This window comes from Morone saxatilis, unplaced genomic scaffold (assembly GCF_004916995.1).
Source record: "Morone saxatilis isolate NCDOM2014 unplaced genomic scaffold, NCSU_SB_2.0 Contig23, whole genome shotgun sequence".
In the NCBI taxonomy this organism is placed as follows: domain Eukaryota; kingdom Metazoa; phylum Chordata; class Actinopteri; family Moronidae; genus Morone; species Morone saxatilis.
In genome coordinates this window covers 23,034,178-23,048,740 of record NW_023339796.1, presented here as the reverse complement: position 1 = coordinate 23,048,740, position 14,563 = coordinate 23,034,178, and the positions used below count along the sequence as shown (strand labels likewise).

Here is a 14,563-nt window from a genome sequence, read left to right as displayed (position 1 = left end):
TGTGAAGATATCTACAAAATAATGTGGCAGACAGTCTGTATGATATGATTTCATACATGTATAAACAATTCACTGCAACTTTCAATCATCATCTTTTTTTAATCATTAAAGCACTTTTTCCTATTAGGAATTCAATTTCCTCAAGTCATCATCATTTACTCTTTGAATCCTGGTTTTGATCATCACACGTGTATCAGATCTGAAATGCCTGTCTGATCATTCAGCCGTCCATAGAGTGTGCAGCAATACAGACGTAGAGGAGATTCACAATTCTGCTGGAAACAGCCGGCTTTAACATGAGCGTCACCACTCATCAAGGTCAGTTCCAGTGTCGAGCTGTTTTTTCCTGCTTTTTACATGCTCAACCTCAGACTTGGACACTGATGTATAGAGACTTTACATTCATCAGTCCAGCCATGTCAGGTCCACTGGAGGAGGAGTAGAAATGCATGGATTTAAAAAAACATTGCATGATGACAACTTAACAAGATCTGTTAGCGTTTATGTTTGTGAATCTGGTGTGTCCTCGTGTTGTGCTGTTGTCTTCCTTGTCATTCCGTGTTGCAGGTGTGACTTAAATGTCTTTGCATCGTACACCCACACAGTGTCTATGCCCTCCCCAGCGGCATGTTCAGGGACCCAAGTGGGGAAGGGAAAGCGGCATGCCACCACCTTGGCTGTGCTCGGTAACTCGCTTGCCAGCTTCAGCTCCAGCTGGTCCATCTGCAGATAGACAGCGACAATCAGGATATGTTACGTGGTTGTGGAAGTGTAAATACTACTTGGCAAAGATGAAAGATAGAGCTTTAAGGTGATGAACAGTTGATTATAGCTGTCCCTAATGAACTGAATTGTGCCATTTCTCACCAAGAATGGATCATCATCACTGACACATACATGTCAGCCAGAGTAAATATAACAGAGGAGTGCTTTATTTTTTTATTTTGGGGCTTTTTATGCCTTTATTTGGTAGGACAGGTGAAGACAGACAGGAAACGAGTGAGAAAGGGGGTAACATCATGCAGCAAAGGCACGCGGGTCGAAATAGTACCCGGGCCGCTGCGGCAAGGACCCAGCCTTCACACCAGGTGAGCTACCCTGCACCCCTTGGAGTGCTTTATAGTAGAACTACAATAAAATGTGCTAGAAATAATATTACTTTAGTGTTTTAGTTACTTAAATTGGCACACATGGTATACATGATATTCAAAGAAAATACAATAGTTAACATAGCGATAAAACTGCTGTAGAACAAACAGAAGAACTCACCATCTGAGGGACTCCAAAAATGACAACATTGGAGTACTGAGCAAAACTGACCTGGCAAAAGAATCAGAAATACTGTTTAATGTTTTCACTTTCTTACACTAAGTGACACCAGACAAACAAAGAAGACATTAAATGCATGTCCCAAAATAAAGTCACTACATATTGTACTAATCGGGTATGACTGACCTTCCACAAGTCAGAGATGTGGAAGGAGGTGGAGCGATGGACTCCCTCTCTCCAGGCCTTGTAGCGAGAATACCACACCAGCCAGGGGTTCAGCTCAAAGCCCGACGCCTGGAACCCATGCTTGGCTGCTGCTATCACCTGCGAGAGGAAGGGGAATTCAATGCATCGACACTGTACAGCAGCTACAGCAGCAAGTGGATGAAAAGATGCGTTTTACAAAATGGATACTTGTTAAGGACTTTCTGCATTGTCATTTGTTTACGCTTCTAATAAAAGAGACAAGAACTTGCAGTCTCAGTGTTGATAATGTAAAGCAAGCGTCTGCAACATCAACTGTAGAGAGGTTGGTGTTTGACAGTTAAGAGTAAAAACAGCGTTATAACTGTATTGTTGTAGTGCAGAGTAAATCATGTGTGATAGGAGGCGGACAGAGAGGACATGTGACACACAACACAGGCAAATTGAGATTTTGGTCAGTATGTCAACACAGACTACACTTCTGCTTCTACCTCTAGCAGTGGCCCTGCTCATCTACATCCACAGGGTAGTGAGACATCCCAGCACTTACTATTCTTCCATCTCCGCTGCCGATGTCCACCAGGGTCCCTGATCTGGCCCGCAGCACCCTGAGGACATTGTCCACCTGGGCTGTGGTCGCTGGGACGAACGGGAGACAGACCTTCCTCAGAGCGGGAGTGACAAACGGAGCAGCCACCGCGTACAGGGCGACCAGCGAGCCCCCCAGCACCCCGGTGACGACGACACCGAGTCGGCTCCTGCTCTTCGTCTCCTTCCCGCCGCTGTCAAACGGGCCCGCCGGCGCCGGGTCGAGGAAGAGCGCTTCTTGTGGCATGACGCTAGTGAACGGGGACGTTACACGCTTTGACTACGAAGCGCTGGCTGCCATTAACATTAACATTAGCTGAACTTCATCAATGACAGCGGGCGCTTTGCTAAAGGTTAGCCGCTCAGGCTAGCTAAAGTAAATGTCATGAATAAAATGATATATTATTCAAACCGCACATGCTCATTATGCTAACCGCTGAGGCAAAAGCGCACAACACATTGTTATATAACGTTACCAGATAATGAGCTACTGATGCTGCTGCTAATCTGACATACTACAGGACGACCTGTGCAGCGATGTTATAAGCCCGTAAGGATAACAAAGATAGGCTAACAAAGGTTCCTCTCTGTGTTCGTACAAGCAAATAAAAACAAAACGACAAATAAAAATAAACATAATACAAATAAATACGCAGACGTATACACTAAATGTCAATGCCATGGTGCCATGCAGAGGAAAGGGAAAAAACGATATTTAATGAAATAAATACATAAATATAAAGCCATATAATCAACAGAAATCAACCAACCAGAAAAAAAGCAGGACAAGTCAAATTAAAAAAACATACACATAAATAAACATAAATAAATACTCCAAAACAAACAAAAACAGATAATTAAATGAGGTATACATTTACACAGCATCAGAAAATATAAGTTTCAAGCCCACTGGGTATCATATTGGCAAAACAGTGTTTTGCATGAAGCATTTTCTTTGCGTGCTGACTCATGACTAATATGCTTCCATTATATTCTGTCCATATCTGGTTCAGTGTTCTTTTTCCTGTTTGATTCTGGACCAGTGCTTAAAACAAAAACATCCTGTCTGCTGGAGGAAAAGGAATAGCCTAACAGTTAACAGTTATGACATGTTTCTTGCTTTGGTGGTGTAATAATGTTTAAACACAGAGGAAACACTACAAGTTATTCATAAAATAATCTCAGATATAATGCAGTCATAAATATATTCTACCCCAGAGTTGAAACTTAAAGCCAGACAAGGAGCAAAATAGGATAGGGGGAAAAAGGAACTGTGGTGCATTAATGGGTGGGAATTCAATTATCTCAGTATCTGTGGATATAAATCCTTCTTTCATCAATCCCTGTCAAATCTTACCACTCCCATTCAGATTAACAGTCAATATGTACAACAATTGCTGCTTAAGTCTTTGGTAAAGGGGTATTTTTATTATAATTACTAAGTGTTTCACAAGTCCCAGTCAACTCTGCATAAAATGTTCCATTTAATTTGCTACCTGGGAACAAGAAACACTACCAGGAGCTGTAAAGATCAGCATTTATTTGTATAAATTAAACAGAAATCTTATTTAAAAGGGAGTCAGGGATTTTAACCTCCACAGATAAAGAACTGAGGTGATTATGTGCTTTTAACATTTTCTTATTTCCATGTTGCCTTACATTAGAAGTCATTAGACAGTGTACGGTGGACAGTGTGGTCCAGCCCTGACTTCCCATGGTGCATATGGTGGTGGTGCATGTGGTGCTGGCTGGTGGTGGGACCATCATCCATCATCAGGTCATCCTCCTCCTCCGGCCTGTACCCCTCTGCTGCGTCCTGAGAATAGCTATGCTTCATCACCAGGATGCTCCTTCGGCCTGCTGGTGTGGTGTGGTGGGAGAGGCGCGGTGACTGCTGGCTCACCATCACCGGCGGCGGTGGCGGCGGCACAAGAACCCCCCCGTCGGTGACGGTAGCATCCCTCATGCTCAGATTGCTGCGGCTACCGTGGACACTGCCATGCACGCTCCCATGCTGAGAGCCGCAGTGGTGGTCGCGGATGCATTTGGAGGAGGAGCGGCGGAGTTTGTGGAACTTCTCAAAGTCCTCGGCCAGGGCGGCGTCAGTCAGTTCACCGGATGGGGCGCGGCGCAGAGTGCAGAGCTCGTAGTGAGGAGGCTCAAAACCAGGGTGCAGGAGGGCAGGGTCAAAGTCATCTCTGTGGATAAGTAGAAGAAAGAGGACACACACACACACACACACACACACACACACCAACATATGTGTTTAGGAAAGCATAGTCCATATGCTCATGTATATGAATAAAGAGTGTGTAAGTTACAAAAACAACCTGGAACAGGCCTGTGATTTGTGCACTTCTACACAGAACAAATTTGAATCTCTTTCTGTAGATTTTTTTTTTTCAGACTGAAAAACATTATTTGGATTGTCCACATACAGGGACTATACTATACTATACATACCCTAACAAGATGTTTTTCGTACCTATATATAACTAAACCTTAATTGCAGTGGTGTAGTAATGTTATTGAATATCAACTAATAAATGGTTGAAATGTTACAAATACTCTATATACTATTTGTAGGCAGACTATCCAAATAGTAACCAAAAGGTGTTTTATAATGCTAATAATTCTACTAAATTCCCCAATATCAAATAAATGAATTGGCCCTTTAGCCACTTAGCACCATGTTGCATTTACCCAGTAGGTTGAGGCCAAACTCCTATCCGCAAGTTATCAAAGAAACTTTCAGTACATTTTATGCATTAATTGGGGCACTATAACTAGTATAACATATCTGGGGCCACTTGAAGTCCAACATTCATTCTCCTTCCGCTGGTGGTTTGCTACAAAAATTACTGAGGGAAATATCTGACAACTGAGCTGCTAAAAGCTCCACTGTGTTCACCAGCTGGTTGCTATCTGCTGTCAGCTAGTGTACAGTGGGTTTATCAGAGCTTTTTTTGCAGAAATCATCTGCCTGCTGCACCTGGAAAGGGGGTTGATATGAGCGTAGTTTGTGAGCTAGAAAACCAAAACAATAAGCTAAAAGAGGCAAAAAAAAGCTCTAAGGACTAAGGGGAACTGCAGGGTTGGTTTGTCACTACAAGTGAGCCCTTTAATATTACACATTAGTGCAACATGTAATTCCCCCCATAGTCTTGAGTACCTTGCCAAAAAATATGGAATTTAGTCATGAGATATGCAATAAGTGTTTTTTTAAGATCTCACCTGCGGATGATGTATTTCTTGCGAGGCTGTTTGATCTGGATGATGACAGAGATGACGAGCAGGATGACAACTAGGCCACAGGTTACTCCAATGATGGTGAGGTTAGTGTGATCCAGCGTGTCCAGAATACTGGCTTTCCTTTTCTCTAGTTAGAGAGATAACATAGAGAAGAATGACTTTATGTTTGGCCACAGTCCGACAATAAGCGGCTGGTGGTGAGTTTCTCAGCCTTTGTGTCTGGGTACCTTTGCAGTGATTCTCATCCCATGGGTAAACACAGTTCTGGATACCATTGCAGACCAGGGTTTGGTTAATGCACATGTTGCTATGGCAAAAGAAAGTTTCTCCTTCACACGGCGCTGAAAAACAAAAGGCAAGAGTCATGCAGCTGTTGTACACAGCAGACTGAAACCAAACCACCACATTTCAGACAGACTGGAGACAGGTAAAGAGAATTGACAGAGATTTACTCACGTTCATGGAAGGTTGTGAAGAGGATCCTGAATTTGCTCTTCCTGCTTCCCTCGTCTGCCCACAGTCTCACCACGCCCACAGAGGACACCAGCATGACATCGTTGGCCACCGTGGAGCAGAACTTATTCTTCAGGTGCTCAACTGAACTGCTGCCATCGTAGATTGCGACAAAGTTACGCTTGCACTCGTTCGAGTTGTGCATCTCGTACTCCAGGAAACGCATGTAGATCTGTGGGTAGAAGGTTGAGTAGAATCAAGAGAAAGTGCAGTAAACTGACATTTACTCCTTCCTTCTGGCTCCTCCTTCATAACTTTTTTTTTTTTACTTTCTAAAACATTTTCTGCTAATGGTAAATGTCCACAGGAACAGTCATTTCCTGAGCAAAACCCGGTTGCATCATTAACTTCGTAGCTTATGATAACACCTGAAAATTTGTAAAAACTGAAAGGGCAATCATACATTTAATGGAAGTTTTGAGTAGGATGTTCTAAAAATGTAGGTATATTGATTTGTTTTATTTCATTCTTTTTTATTTATCCATCATGGCATTCTATGTGTTTAGCATGAAAGAACTACAAACTTTCATTTAGTTATACAACCTACAAAGTAGCCTACCACGGCTTTGGTTAAGGTTAGGGTTTGGTTAAGACTTAAAGCAGCAGTAAGATTTTTTGGGCACCTTTTTTGCAAACGTGACAGTATTGCCTACCTTTGCTAAACTCCCATTTGATGTTGGGCAGTTAGCATACAGTGGATTTATTAGAGCTTCTATGCAAAAATAAGGGCAATCATACATTTAATGGAAGTTTTGAGTAGGATGTTCTAAAAATGTAGGTAGGAAGCATAAAGATCTCGAGTTGATCTCGTCTCAACAACCAACGACTATGAACTTAATGTAAAAAGGTTTATATATAACCTATGTTTTAGATTTGTGTTAGTTTGGTGCTTTAGCTTAATGTTACATTCTGTGAGGCTATGAGAAGGACAAAACTCAACCATTTAGTTAAGTTCTTTGACAGTGGAAGTGCTTGGATAGCATAATAGTAATAATAGTTCTGATCCAACCTCACCCTGTCCAAAGTAAAATACACATCATACACAAATAAGTACAAAACCACCACTGACAAGCAAGAACAAGACCGACAAACAGTTGGACATATACAGACCCGAGCTTTTGGTGGAGCCTTGATGTACCACCTGCAGTCTATAGCCTCGGTCTGCAGCGCCCGGCCCTCTGCGGCTATCTGGGTGGATTCTACAAAGCCTTCCGGACCGCTCAGCTCAAAATCACAAACTGTGGATAACAATTTCTTTGTGTTAATGCCAGTTTTGAGACTGTATAATTTTACTGACTGTCAAATTGTAGAATGTAAGAATTTGGGCTCAGACACCTTAAATACATTCATTATCACCCTCTGTGTTTGCATATGTTATTCTGTTGATATTCAGTAGTATCTATATATTTATTCAAAGTTGCTGACCTGTTCCAATATTATGCAGCAAAAACTTGTATAATACTCACATGGCAGAGCTGGCAGATCCCCAAGGTCTTTGAACTCAGGATCTACAAGCAGAACATAATATTGTTAGAAAGAAAAACATCTTTGTAACATTTGCTCAAGTCGTTCCACAATTAGAGGCCACAGTTCACAATAGGATGCAGGGTGAAGGGTCCCAGAATGAAAGAATTTCCAAACTGGTACTCTACATGAAACACAAAATGTACTTCACATGCTTAATACAGATTAGTGTTTTTTTTTTTTTCAATTACTGATTTTAACCTTGATGTTACTTACAGCTGCTCGTTGTATAAACACAAGTGTTAAAATGTGTTTTTCATAGAAACAGTGTGATCCTGAAATTGTCAATGTTAAGGTTTCATGTGTAGTACATTTACTCTGTAGTTCTTTACTCACTTACTTACTTGAGTGTTTCCATTTTATGCAACTTTTTACTTCCATTCTACTACATCTTAGAGGGAAATATTGTACATTTTACTCCACTACATTTGTCTGACAGCTTTAATTACTACTTACTTTTCAGATTACAATTTTTCATGTCCCTCCTGCCCAGTGAAAACGAGCTATGTCCAATTTTCAAATTATTATTTTCTTTCTGCTAAACTGAAGGATGACGTGTTCCCTTATCGGTTTAGAAAATTCTCCTACTTTTTAAAGATCCAGCAGCAGTAATATTAATCCAATAAACATCATATATAATAGTAAAACACTGACAGGGAACCGTTTACTGCACTATGACTACTGTGACTTTTTATACATTAATAATAAGCAACAATTACTTTTTCTTAAGTAAGGTTGAATGCAGTATTTTCACAGTGTGGTATTAGAACTATTACGTACGCAAGTCAAGTCTGAATACCTTTGTTTTACGCTATTTGGACTTCTCTCAAACTAGTTATTTGTGTGTTGATTTTCTTACTGAATCATACATATCTAGACATATTTTTCTGTCAAATCATATTGTTTCTCCACAATCTTTCCATGCACATACAAGTACCTGGTTGAGAATCATTTATGCAGATACTATACAATCCATCCATTACATTTGGTGCCTGTTATCTGTGCTCAGGTTTCACACAGATTTTGTTTTCTAAAGGCTAGAGATTAAAACAAAATCTAATATCAGCAAAACTACCCCCCCCCAAAAAAATGCCACAGTAATAATAAAAATGATAACATTAAAGACATACGGTATTCCAAAACAAAATACAAACACAGCTGGTCAAATCTTACATAATCTATGTACCAGCACATTCCCTCTGGCCTCATTTAAACTCCCCTGAAACCCTGCTGCCCTTCATAAAAGAAGAAAAACACACACTCAGAGTCAGACAGGGAAGAGAAATTGTGTTCTAAACCTTTGTGCTGATGAATCTACTTGCTAGGTGGATTATAAATCCTGATATACCAGCTTAGTTTGGGACAGATTAGGCCCCACCAGCAATGTCAACACCGTGATAAATAAAATATCACTTCTTTCTTGGTTTTTAAAATTCTGCTGGAAGGACACATTTTGGTATTGTGTGAGGCAAAAATCCATACGTCAGTGAAACTCAATAAAATAATACAACATATACAAATGACAACAAACCAAGTAAAGAAAAAAATTTAAGCAGTGTCGTGTTGAGAGTAAGGACTTTTTAAATGAAGCTGAATTTAAAACCATCATTTGTTACGTCCTAAAATATTTGTATCACTGGAAATGCAACACATTGGACAGTGGCTGTGATGTAACAGGAGCAGGTGATGGACTCAAATCAACAAGGACTCTTATTAATCCTCTCATGTTCCTTACCCCTGCTTCTGCTCCAGGCTTGTCCAGATTACTCACATTCAGTCCTATTTGTGTGTGTGTGTGTGTGCACGTGTGTGTGTGTGTATTGCAACAATGCATTCTCAGAGGCTTTATACCCAATATGAGAAATAAATTTAAAGATTAGATGAAGGCAAAATAAAGCATGGTTTATGTAAATCCTCTCCTAATATTATTCAAAATGTGTGGTACACGAAAGAACACTGAAGATTAATACAACATATAGATATTTAAACAAGGTTAGTAAGGTGTTTGACTGTCGGATGTTTCATTTTCCACATTGACATTGGTATAGGTGTGTCAACTGCAAAGGCTCAAAATATGAGCTAGACAAGTTTGCCAAGAGTATCCACTTTCCAATACAATATCAATGTGAAAGACAAGCAACATGTATTGCTTAATTGATAGATGACATAATCAGATTGTGTGAACAAGCAGCAATGTAAACGCTTGACTTAGACTTTGCCAATGGGGTAAGCCAATTTTTCCAGCCTAGAATTTAAAACTAGCATAAAAATCTAACCACTGAAAGACTGTAATTGTCCTTTTTTGACCTGTATTTAAGAATGTGTACCTTAATCCAGGATTAAAGATTAGCCTAATAAAAAAGTGACTTTGTCTAAAATGAAGACACCAGAAGCTTTTTTTGATGAAATCAATTAAAAAGCTACTAAACAGCTGCTTCATTTCCAACACTGGGACAATACTACTTTCTCTTAAACTGAGAAGTTGTGCAAGTGCTCTTCCTCTTCCTCTCCTTGTGCTTTTGTTACCTTAGAATGAACCATTTTTATCTATAGACGCTGCGGGTCCCCTTAGGTGGTGGTCACCATGTTGGCAACACAAGCCTAGTGCCATCTGGTTTCATTATATTGAAGAGAGGGCAGACATCTCTAAGGCCAATATCTCCCAAACCAGACAACTCACATAAAAAACAAACTAGATGGATAAATAGCACTAAGACGAAAAAAATGTATTTTTGATTTTGAGGTGAACTGTCTGCTTAAATAGAGGACACATGTATAACAATGTCTTTTGCTATGCTATAAATAAAAAACATTAGCAATGTGCCAGTGCCCTGCAAACTAGCCTACATAGACATTTATTGCATTTATAAAAATTTTGCTGAGCCACTGATGATATTTTTTATATCTTGCGTGCACAACATATCAGTGTGTGAAAACTCTGAATGTACTAATGCTCTTTCGCATTGCTCACAACTGCATAAAAAAATCCCAGAAAAAGTTAAAAGTATGTATCACCCTTAGAAATGGCATGAAAGTTCATGCCTCGGTCAAAGTGTGCATCCTCCTGCCACCAGTAATGAGTGGAATTAGATTGGAGATTAGCATTTGGCATGGGAGGCTTGTTGATGTAAACAGACAGAAAACAGCTTTTCCTGATCTGCCAATAATGAAAAGTATCTTCTTAAAGGATGGCTCATGTTTTTTGGAGCTAGTTTTTTTTTTTTTTTAGGGACAAGGTTCTTGCTCAAGTGTTTCAGTTTCTGAAAATATAAATGTTAATGTATGCCTGGTAAGTTGTTAACACTGCAATGTAAAGTGACCATCCTGTAAAATAATACAGAAAGTGGTTCTGATGTTTTCTGACATGCACAGGAAACAACCTAGCCCGTACAGCAACTTAAAAACTAGGTTGATTTGGGACAGACTCACAGGACTGGTGCCTAAAACTGGAACATCCCTTGCGGGATATGAAGATAACATATTATATATATACAGAGGCTCAATCGTGTTAAGAAAGAAAGAAGGAAACACAGCAGGATGGCTGGATGGACAGAGATTAATCTTTGCCCCTCGTCAGTGTAGGTGGCCTATAAAATCTGCTGTTAATAAAGCCTCTGCCTCGGACTCCCTTAAGCTGCTACCGCGGCTCAGCGCTGACAAGCTGTATTCCCCTGAAGACAAGCTTTCATTAACTGGTGTGTGTCTGTGTGTGTGTGTGTGTGTGTGTGTGTGTGACTGAGGGAACAAGTGCTTGTGTTTGTATGTGCATGTGTGTGTATGCACGTGTTAGAATAAATGCTCAGCTCCTCTTCCCTTGTCAGCTGCAGCTGGTGTGCCTGCACTACAAATGGAAATGAGTGCACTCCCAGCAGCATGCCACTAGACCACCAATGTGCAACTTTTTGACTTCACATACACAATTAAAAAATAGTATATATTGCACATAGCCCCACATACTTGAATGTAATGTAATTTAAGGATCACAGGGTTTCTCTGTTGAATTGGTCTTATTTAAGTGCATACTGCATTATGTGCATGCAAATGTGTGTTTTAATTGGACTATATCAGCCATATGTGGCAGAGACACAAAGGGAGGAACTATGTTTTGGCATGTGGCAGCCAACAATGTAAAACTCACTGCAGGATGTCAGGAGGAGTCAGGAGTCAAAGGCTTAGAGCCGTAGTAATACTCTAAACATCAACAATGTCATTTCAGCAATTAAAAATATAAAATCAATGTGAATTATTCCTTTGTTCATTTGATGATATTTGGTGCTCAAACGCAGTCAAAGTGGATGGACACCGTTTATTTTTATGCAAAGATGAAACCATATTATCATCACTATCTTGTTGCTGTTTATATTCCCCCAGACACAAATTCAAAAGATGCACTGCATTTCCTGGGTGTATATATGTACATAAATAACTGTATATATTGATTTGTTTTATTTCATTCTTTTTTATTTATCCATCATGGCATTCTATGTGTTTAGCATGAAAGAACTACAAACTTTCATTTAGTTATACAACCTTTCGTTGTATAAAATGAAATGGTGATTATCAGCCTCCTAACCCCTGGAAATTTAATGCAAATTTTATTGCATATTGAAAAATAGTCAGAAAAAAGTCATATCAATTATGTTCCTCAATAAATTAGATTATGTGACAGAAGAAACTGGTTGCACTTTGTCTTGTTAAAAGTAGCCTACCACGGCTTTGGTTAAGGTTAGGGTTTGGTTAAGACTTAAAGCAGCAGTAAGATTTTTTTGAGCACCTTTTTTGCAAACGTGACAGTATTGCCTACTTTTGCTAAACTTGTCTGTCTCCCATTTGATGTTGGGTGGTTAGCATACAGTGGATTTATTAAAGCTTTTTTGCAGAAACAAAAACTTCAGCTGGAAACAAGGCTGAGACTGAACAAACAGTAAAGTTGTTGGCTGCAAAACTAAAACAATGAGTTGAAAGAGCCTAAAACGCTCTGCTCATGGGATTCATCACAATTATCAACACTTTAAACTTTACATGACACAATCAAACTAGAAACATAATCAAACTATGTCTTCTCTTCTTGTTTTGATGCAAGATACTAGATGCATTTAAGACCATGTTCAGAAGTGCAGCCCTCTCATTCAGATCACTGTGTAATCACTCACCTTGTGTGAAGTTATACCGGGCAGAGAAACCAGTGGCCTCCAGTTCCCCATCGGCCACAAACTTGATGTACAGGTATCTCCCGCTGGAGCGGACATATGCTGGGCTTTCCTGCCCGCAGTAGCGACCAATGATGGGCGAGAACCCAAAGGGCCCATCTCGGACCTCGATGTGGTCGAACTTGCACTCCCAGGATGGTTCTATGGAATAGTTGTCATCAAAGAATAAGTCGATGCACTGCCTGGGAGCGGCTGGAGGAGGAAGAGAGGGTGAAAGAAAGGGAGATGGGAAAACCTGGTATCACATTAAAGTGTTTAATACACATGCCTGTCCAAAATGGCAGTGTCATGGTTTACATCACCTTGGCGTGGCTGTGTCATGTTTTCAACACATGCTCATACTATTTCAAGTCAGCAATCATAAATGTGCAACGTCTGGTTACAATATCAAAATAAAACTTGCTGAGATCGCAGTTTGGTTAGGTTTAGGCACCAAAAACTACTGGGTTAGGTTTAGGAAGTGACTGTACCTGAAAAAATCAATGTGGACTTTTGGTTTCACATAGAACAGCAGTGGGTGAACAGTGGCCAGTACAGTGGTACCGTACCAATCAGAATCCTATGAGGAAGTGCTGGCAGCTACTGGGGTGAAGGTGTGAAGCAGCGAGAAGACACTGTTAAAAACCCCAATGGTGGTTCCGATAGAGGTTAGCGTTGATTCTGCTAGTTATATCAGAACTGGACAGTTTTTCTTTATTGAAACAGAGCAAAGACCGGCACTGAAGGCTTTTCTCTATGGGAAAGATTTTTTCGCTCTTCTTCTGACTGACTTCAGTAAGAGTTTGATACGTTATATGTTTCACTGATCTGATTGCTTGAAGTTTGTCCGTAATAGACGGGGATAGGCGGATGGTGTAACCAAGCACCTGCCTCTGATAGGTTAGGAAAGTGAGCGAGAGGCTTAAAAGAAAAGGATGAAAACCTCACCTTCTATAATGTAGACACATTCCCTCTCAGGCGGGTATTTCTCGGGGTAGTTGGGTGAGGTGAAATACCCTCCTTCAGGCTCCTTTATCCAGGTCCCACACTGCCCAGCTGGTGTCACACCTGAGTTGTTCTTTACTGGAAACACAAGTAGACAGTGTACGGACAGATGGACAGACAGTTGGACAGCATTTTGTATTGTATTTTTTGTATGTCAGTTCTTTCACTTAAAAGTCTCAAACTGGAACTTAAAGATTTGTTGTGTAGATCAAAAGTTATAAGTTTCTGGGATGTTATCCTTTAAAGTGTTAGGTGTAAAGTTAAATTAAATTTGTTTTATCAGGTTGCTTCTCAGCATCACACGGCTAGTAGTAGTATTACACAAATCTGCCCAGCTATTACACATTTTGACACAATAGAGCCAAACAGGAAAGGTGAGTGTTTATTATTTAGTAAAGTCCTTCCAGTTTGAAAGAGGATGAACTTAGGGTTTGATCTAATTTGACATATCACTGGATAATAGTGCTGTGGATTACACAAAGTACTATTATCACACTACTAAATTAGAGCATTAGAGAGTTATTAATTAGGGCTGCAACTAAAGAACATTTTCATTAATTTTGTTGTCATTTCGTCTGTGACATGTACGAAAATAGTAAAAAATGAAGCTCATAATTTCCCAGAGCTCAACGTGAAGTCTTATTATTTACAGCCCAAAATCCAGAGATATTCAATTTACAACTTTATATTAAAAAGAAAAACAGTGAATACATTTTTGAGGCCGAAATTAAAAAATGTTTGCCTTTTGTGTTTAACAAATTGTTTAATTGTTTGATTATCCAAACAACTGCCCATTCATTTTGTGTTGATCAAACTAATCTATTAAAGTGGATTTAGTAGCATCTAGCTGTGTAATAGCAGACTGCAACCTCCTCGCTTCACCCTTCCTTTCCTCTGTGAAGGAGAAACTACAGTGGCCGTAAAAAACACGAACGGCCGTATCTAGAGCCAGTGTTTGGTTTGTCCCTTCTGGGCTACTGTAGAAACATGACAGTTCAACATAGCGGACTCCATGGAAG

The 14,563-nt window shown here is 40.0% G+C and overlaps 2 protein-coding genes across 2 annotated transcripts in view; both read right to left on the bottom strand.

The window, feature by feature from the left end:
* Window positions 1–65: 65 nt before the first annotated feature.
* On the bottom strand, window positions 66–2,606 carry atpsckmt (fATP synthase c subunit lysine N-methyltransferase). Its single transcript, XM_035671451.1, has 4 exons — window positions 2,024–2,606; window positions 1,456–1,593; window positions 1,270–1,320; window positions 66–723 (listed from the first exon to the last, which is right to left on the bottom strand). The coding sequence occupies exons 1-4, from the start codon at window positions 2,306–2,308 to the stop codon at window positions 502–504; spliced, it is 696 nt and encodes a 231-aa protein (XP_035527344.1). The 5' UTR covers window positions 2,309–2,606; the 3' UTR covers window positions 66–501.
* A 1,014-nt stretch (window positions 2,607–3,620) lies between these two features.
* The window catches only part of LOC118334845 (neuropilin and tolloid-like protein 1), an 11,477-nt gene continuing 534 nt past the window's right edge, over window positions 3,621–14,563 (bottom strand). The window contains exons 2-9 of the mRNA XM_035670916.1: window positions 13,488–13,622; window positions 12,504–12,752; window positions 7,293–7,334; window positions 6,937–7,064; window positions 5,770–5,998; window positions 5,541–5,654; window positions 5,296–5,440; window positions 3,621–4,259 (exon numbers count right to left, since the gene is read on the bottom strand). Of these exons, the coding sequence (XP_035526809.1) occupies window positions 3,722–4,259; window positions 5,296–5,440; window positions 5,541–5,654; window positions 5,770–5,998; window positions 6,937–7,064; window positions 7,293–7,334; window positions 12,504–12,752; window positions 13,488–13,622 (1,580 nt within the window). The 3' untranslated portion in view covers window positions 3,621–3,721. The remainder of the gene's footprint in view (window positions 4,260–5,295; window positions 5,441–5,540; window positions 5,655–5,769; window positions 5,999–6,936; window positions 7,065–7,292; window positions 7,335–12,503; window positions 12,753–13,487; window positions 13,623–14,563) is intronic.

Bases quoted from the DNA above. Each gene is read 5' to 3' on its own strand.
- atpsckmt (XM_035671451.1), bottom strand. From the start codon at position 2,308: ATGCCACAAGAAGCGCTCTTCCTCGACCCGGCGCCGGCGGGCCCGTTT. The intron at 1,594-2,023 runs GTAAGTGCTGGG...TTCCTCTCGCAG, and splicing joins GCAGCGGAGATGGAAGAATA to GTGATAGCAGCAGCCAAGCA. The intron at 724-1,269 runs GTGAGTTCTTCT...GTCTATCTGCAG, and splicing joins TTTTTGGAGTCCCTCAGATG to ATGGACCAGCTGGAGCTGAA.